Here is a 6,434-nt window from a genome sequence, read left to right on the forward strand (position 1 = left end):
GGCGGCTGTGGATGCGGCGGGGGCTGATGCGGCGGTGGCTGATGCGGCGGCGGCTGCTGTGGTGGCGGCTGCGGCTGCTGTGGTGGCGGCTGCTGCTGCTGATGCGGAGGCGGTGGTGGGATCGGGGGCTTGGGGCCGCCCTGGCCCGGGCCGGGACCCATAGGGCCCCGGTTCTGACTGAGGCCCATGCCGGGCGGCGGGGAGCGGAAGTCGTGGAGGCCGCCGCGGCCGCCGCCTCCTCCACGCCGGTGGAAGCTGCCGCCGCCACCGCCGCGACTCCGAAACCGATCACGAGACATGTCTGTGGTCAAGGGGCGGTCGAGGCAGAAACGAAGAAGCCGCTCAGGGAACGTCGAGGCCACTTTGCTCCTCACAAAATGGCGAATGACACAGGCGGTACGCTGCCTTTGTCCTCTTCTTATATAGGCCCGCTGGCACGGCCCCGCCTACCCCTTGATCGACAGCTCAGGTAACCAATTCAAAGTACGGTACTTGATGACATCAAGTTACGAGCCGCTAATCTTTTCTATTGGCTCCCAGGAGAAAGGCGGGAGGCATGGAGGAGCTGCAGTTTCCAGTTGACCAATGAGCGGAGGAGTTAAGCTGTAGGCCATTGTGATTTGCTGGGAGAAATTTGAATGGATGTGCCGGAGCAATTTTCCCATGAAAGCAAATAACTAAGGCCCTATGAGCTCCCGGGGAGAGGTGTTGGAGGGCTCTTTTCTTTCTTGATTGACTCCAGGAGGAATCTGCTGATATCCTTCCCCAGAAAAACGTTCTCCACTTCAAAGTCATAAATTGAGTGCTTACTATCATCTACCCTACCTCGTGCTGGGCCAATGAAATTAGAGAAATAGCCTTATCGATTTCAAACACACACACTCATGATTTCATGTTGAAACCTCATAGAAATACAGGTTTGTTGGAGCACTAAAGACTTCGCAATAGGCTTAAGTGGGTGCATTCTTTGTTCAAAAAGAAAAGAGCCCTTGATCATGTGTGTATATATATATACACACACTAATAATTTACAAACACAAATCACAGGAGGAATATAAATTACTCACCACCCAACCCCTTATGAACAGATTAAGGTACTTAAAACTTACAATATTAAAATCTCCATATGGGGCTGGCCGGTTAGCTCACTTGGTTAGAGCGTGATCGAGGGTTCGGATTTCCGTACCAGCCAGCTGCCAAAAGAAAAAACAAAACAAAACAAACCCCCCCCAAAAAAACCCTAGAGGTGGAAAGGAAGACAAGGAACTATGAGCAAATATTGAGGGAGAAACGATCCATCAAAAGATCTATAGATGACAGCAACTAAGAGAGTATTAAGGGATATGGACTTCAAAGAAGCTGGAGATTTTGAAATAAGAAGGATGCTGCCGACTAGTTGATTCTAGTCCGAAATCGAACCCGTGACCTTGACCTTATAAGGCTGCTCTCTAACCAACTGGGCTAACCATCTAGACCTCCACCTCTACTTCTGTTCATCATTCAACATCCATGTGGATGACCCACTGCTATGGTTTGTCCCCTCCAAAACTCATGCTGTACCCCCACCCCCCAAAACAGTTAAATACATTTCTTCTCTTTGGGGCTGGCCAGTTAGCTCAGTTGGTTAGAGCGTGGTGATGGTAACACCAAGGTCCACGGTTGGATCCCTGTATTGGCCAGCTGCCAAAAAAAAAAAAAAAGTCAAAGCTCTTGTTGGAACTTAACTTCCAATATGGTATTTGAAAGGGGGGGCCTTTAAGAGGTGACTGGATCTTGGATCCTGAGGACTATGCCTTCATTAGTAGATTAATCCATTCATGGATCAATGGGTTAATGGTTTAATGGGTTATCAGCGAGTGGCTCTGGTGGCTTTATAAAGACAGCATGTGAGCATATTAAGAAGTGCTCTCGCCCAGCCTTCATTATATGAAACACTATGTTGTCATGGGATTCTGTACAGAGTCCCCACCAAGAAGAAGGCCCTTGGACTTCCTAGCCACCAAACTATAAAAAGGAAAAAAAATTTTTTTTATAAATTACCCAGTTTTAGATACTATGTTGTGAGCAACAGAAAACTAACTGCACCCACACAACACCCTGTCAATTACATACCTCCTCACCCCCAGCAATCTTTCCTTCTATCCTATATCAGCCATCCACTTCCCCACCCTTCCCCCCATCATGATTATCTCTGTGTTTGTTGTTGCCAGTAATTACACCATTTCTGAAATCTCTAGTTCAAGCATTCTTCTCACTGATCATCACTTCTTTTCTTTCTGGTTCACTTATTCGCTTTTTTTGTTTGTTTGTTTGGTGGATGGCTTGTACAGGGATCCAAACCTTTGACCTTGGTGTTATAACACCATGCTCTAACCAACTGAGCTACCGGCCAGCCCCTATATTCTTACGTTCATAGTTTGTCTCACCCAGTTTAGATGTTATGATTACCTACTAACACATACAACTCTTGTTTTTCTCTTTCTCCATTATACTTACCTGGTAAAACCCCAACCCTAGTTGAATTCAGCAATTCACCTTCTTTAACAGGGACTGAAGCTTTCATTTTAAATTATTGGCCACAAACTTCAAAAGGGCATATTAGACCTTACCTGTCAATCTTACTGAATTTCTCTAGTAAGTTCACTTTCCCACTTCCAGAGATAGTTTATTTCATGCTTTCTCTCTTCAAACCCCTACACTCTCCTCTCTTATCCTACCATAATTAATGACCTTTTCTCATATTTCTTTGAGAAAATAGAAATTATCAGAGAGGAATGTTCTCATCCAACTGGAAAGTCACAAGTCTACTTGATTTGCCTCATCTTCTCTATCTTCCTTCCAGATGTCATGAAAAATGTGTCTTTGCTCCTATCAAAAAGCAAACCCTCTCTTTGTGCATGGATCCCACCCCCTCAAGCCTTCGCAATGATTTTTCCTTGCTGTATCAGTTACTTCTACTGGATCATTAACAAAACCTTCCCTTTATCCTATCATTTCATTTCTTAACTCTTCTTTGCAAGAAAACTTCTAAAAGAAGTTGTCTACACTCATGGTCTCCATTTCCTCATCTCTACTTCCTCTTCAATCCACCCCAATCTGTCCACAATACTCCTCCTAAACTGTTGCCAAGGATACCAATGATCCCCATGTTGCCAAATCCAGTAAATACTTCTCTATACTCATCTCTTTTTACCTGTTAGCAACATTCAATACAGATGGCAGTCGTCTTTCATGAAACATTTTCCTCCCTGGCCTTCTGTCATACTATACTCATGATTTTCTTCCTGCCTCATTGATCATTCCATCTTCTCCCATGTAGGACCTCTAAATGTTGAGATATTTCAGGGCTCAGTTCTGGGACCTCTTTAACAGTGCTTGCTCCTTGCCTATATAATCTCTTCAAGATTTCAAACACCATCTGAATGTTGAAAATTTCCAAATTAATTTATATTTCCATGGTAGATCTCTCTAAGTTTCCAAGTCAGATATCCAACTATTTATTAGATCTCTTCACTTACAGACTTAGTTGGCATATCAGATTTAATATACCCAACCTGGAGCTCTTGATTTTATCAACCTAACCTATTCACCTAAACTCCCACAGCAAAATAAATAACATAATAAATGTTCAAAACAAAAAATATGTATAATTTATCCTCTTCATAAAATCCAAAAATGATTCTACCTTCAAAGTATATCTTGAATCCATTTATTTCACTCCATTTCTACCACTACATCCTATTCTTCTCCACCTCCTTCTTATACCTAAACTACTGCAACCACTTCTTGTCTCCCTGCTCTCTCTCTGGGTCCTCTAGTCCATTCTCCATATAGCAGATATGATTTTTTTTCTTTTGAAAGCTGGCCGGTGCACGGATTCAAGCCCTTGACCTTGGTGTTATAAATCTAAACTACTGCAACCACTTCTTGTCTCCCTGCTCTCTCTCTGGGTCCTCTAGTCCATTCTCCATATAGCAGATATGATTTTTTTTTCTTTTGAAAGCTGGCCGGTGCACGGATTCAAGCCCTTGACCTTGGTGTTATAAAGCTGCGCTCTAACCAGCTGAGCTCTAACCAGCTAAGCTAAGTGGCCAGCCCCTGAATGATCTTTTTTTAAAAAAATTGTTTAAATAATGTCATTTGCTTACCCTATTTAAAGTCCCTTAGTGGCTTCCCATTGTTCTTAGAATAAAATCCAAACACCTTACTAGGGTCTACAAGGCCTGACTTGATCTGACCCCTGCCCGCTTACCCAGTCTTATCTCTCTAGTTCCCAAACTCCATCCACACTAAGCCCTTATCTGTTCCTAAAATTGATCAAGTTACTTTATCTGCATGCTTTCTGCCTCAGAGTATTTGTACTTGTTGTTTACTCATCCTGAAATTCTTTTCCCCCAACTCTTTGCAGTTTCATTCTTGTATCTCACTTGAAAGACACCTCAAAGAAGCCTTCTCTGCCAATCAACACTTCTAAAGTAGGCCTCCCCTCTCTGTTACAACATCCTGTATATGATATAATGTATATGACAGTTCTCTTCACAATTTGTATATACCTTGTTTATTTCAACACTTGTCTATTGTCTATCTCCCTATTAGACTGGGACTCTGAGTTTCTTAAGACTGTATCACTGGCACTTAACACAGACACTAGCACAGAGATACAAGAGATACAATATTTGTTGAATGAATGAAAGCATAACGGTGAAGATCAGCCTCTGGTTCCATCTCCAGGGAGTTGTCCCCAAGATCTTTCACTTTTCTGACATGCTCCCTAAGGAGCACTCCTTGGGGAAGTTGTGAGGATTATGTGAAGGGTTAGTACTTTCTAAGTGCTCAGTAAATACTAGCTAACAAGCCAGAGATCTCTTAAGGCACTTGAGTGTTATAGCTCGAAAGACAAATGGAGTTCAGTAATAAAAGTCTAGTTAGTATATTCTAAGAAGTTTGTAATACATTAAAAAAAAAAGTCTATCCTTGAATTTAACAGTAAATTAAAAGAATGATCCACTAAAGTAAGTAGGACTTTTCTTAGGAATACTGGGATATCTTTATATTAGGAAAGTTATTAAAACATTAGAAAAAGCCTTCCTTTCCATCTGACAGCAGGCATCAGATAAGCCAGCATGGGCGCATACAAGTGTATCCATGAGCTCGGGAGGAAGGAGCAGTCAGATGAAACGAGCTTTCTTCTGAGGGTCCACTGCTGGCAGTACTGCCAGCTCTCTGTGCTCCACAGGGCTCCCCACCCCACCTAGCCAGATAAAGCGATAAAGCACACAATCTGGGATACAAGGCCAAACGGAGGTTACATCATGAGTATGATTCATGTGCACTGTGGTTCCTGAAGGTGTAACCTATGGCAAGCCTGTCCATCACAGTGTTAACCAGCTAAAGTTTGCTCAAAGCCTTCAGTCTGTTCCTGAAGAGGGAGTTGGATGCCACTGTGGGGCTCTGAGAGTCCTGAATTCTCACTGGGTTGGTGAAGATTCCATATACAAATTCTTTGAGGTTATCCTCATGAATCCATTCCATAAAGCTATCAGAAGAAATCCCGATACCCAGTGGATCACCAAACCAGTACACAAGCACAGGGAGAGGCATGGGCTGACATCAGCAAACTCCAAGAGCCATGGCCTTGGAAAGGGCCACAGTTTCACCACGCTGTTGGTGGTTCTCCCTGTGCAGCTTGGAGAAGGAGTAATACTCTCCAGCTCCTTTGTTACTGCTAATATAAGTAACGTTTGTAAAATTTATACCTAATGAACAATCTAGGACAGTAATAAAAAAAGATAGAAGAAAAAGGGTAAACTAATACAGCCCATCAATAAATCAAGAAAAAGCATGTGGATGCTGAAAGTATTTGGTAAAATTCAATATTCATTGAATTTTTAATGTTTTTAAAATTTTGGGTTCCAATCAAGAGGGCAGAATAGACAGTCCTCAGCGTCACTCTCTCCCACAAATCAACCAATATGCAACTATAAAAATGTAACAACACCCAAGCTGGGGCCGCTGGAGCTTAGGGGAAGAGGAGGAGAGACCTACAAAGTTCATGAAGGTGGGAGAAGCCATGATGAGATAAAGAAAAAACTGCTCGTAGCGTTTCCAGCAGCGGCCACTTTAAGGCTGGAACTGCTGAGCACAAGGAACAGGAGCCGGCAGAAGCCGCAGCTGTGCTCTTTGGATGGTGTTGCTTGGAGGCAAAAGAGGAGAAGAGGGTCTTAGTGGCCCCCAGGACAGCAAGACCACTAATAAGGTTCCCGTGGACCCATGCAGGAGCAAGGAGCTGCAACAACTGAAAAAGGAGAGCCATTCAGAGGCTGGTGAGTCATCACAAGGGAGCAGCGTAGGGCCCGTCCCATGGAAAGTGTTTGGAGCAAATTACACCAATAAACATCTGGAAAAATGTCGCAACAACTGAAAAAGGGGAGCCA

The 6,434-nt window shown here is 43.4% G+C and overlaps 1 protein-coding gene and 1 pseudogene across 1 annotated transcript in view; one reads left to right on the plus strand and one right to left on the minus strand.

Moving 5' to 3' along the window:
* Window positions 1-348, minus strand: part of SFPQ (splicing factor proline/glutamine-rich) — an 8,447-nt gene extending 8,099 nt beyond the window's left edge. The window contains exon 1 of the mRNA XM_008585669.1: window positions 7-348. Coding sequence (XP_008583891.1) covers window positions 7-299 — 293 coding nt within the window. The 5' untranslated portion in view covers window positions 300-348. The remainder of the gene's footprint in view (window positions 1-6) is intronic.
* A 4,775-nt stretch (window positions 349-5,123) lies between these two features.
* Window positions 5,124-5,729, plus strand: LOC103601286 (annotated as a pseudogene).
* Window positions 5,730-6,434: the final 705 nt, after the last annotated feature.

Source organism: Galeopterus variegatus, unplaced genomic scaffold (genome assembly GCF_000696425.1).
Source record: "Galeopterus variegatus unplaced genomic scaffold, G_variegatus-3.0.2 Scaffold106, whole genome shotgun sequence".
Classification (NCBI taxonomy): domain Eukaryota; kingdom Metazoa; phylum Chordata; class Mammalia; order Dermoptera; family Cynocephalidae; genus Galeopterus; species Galeopterus variegatus.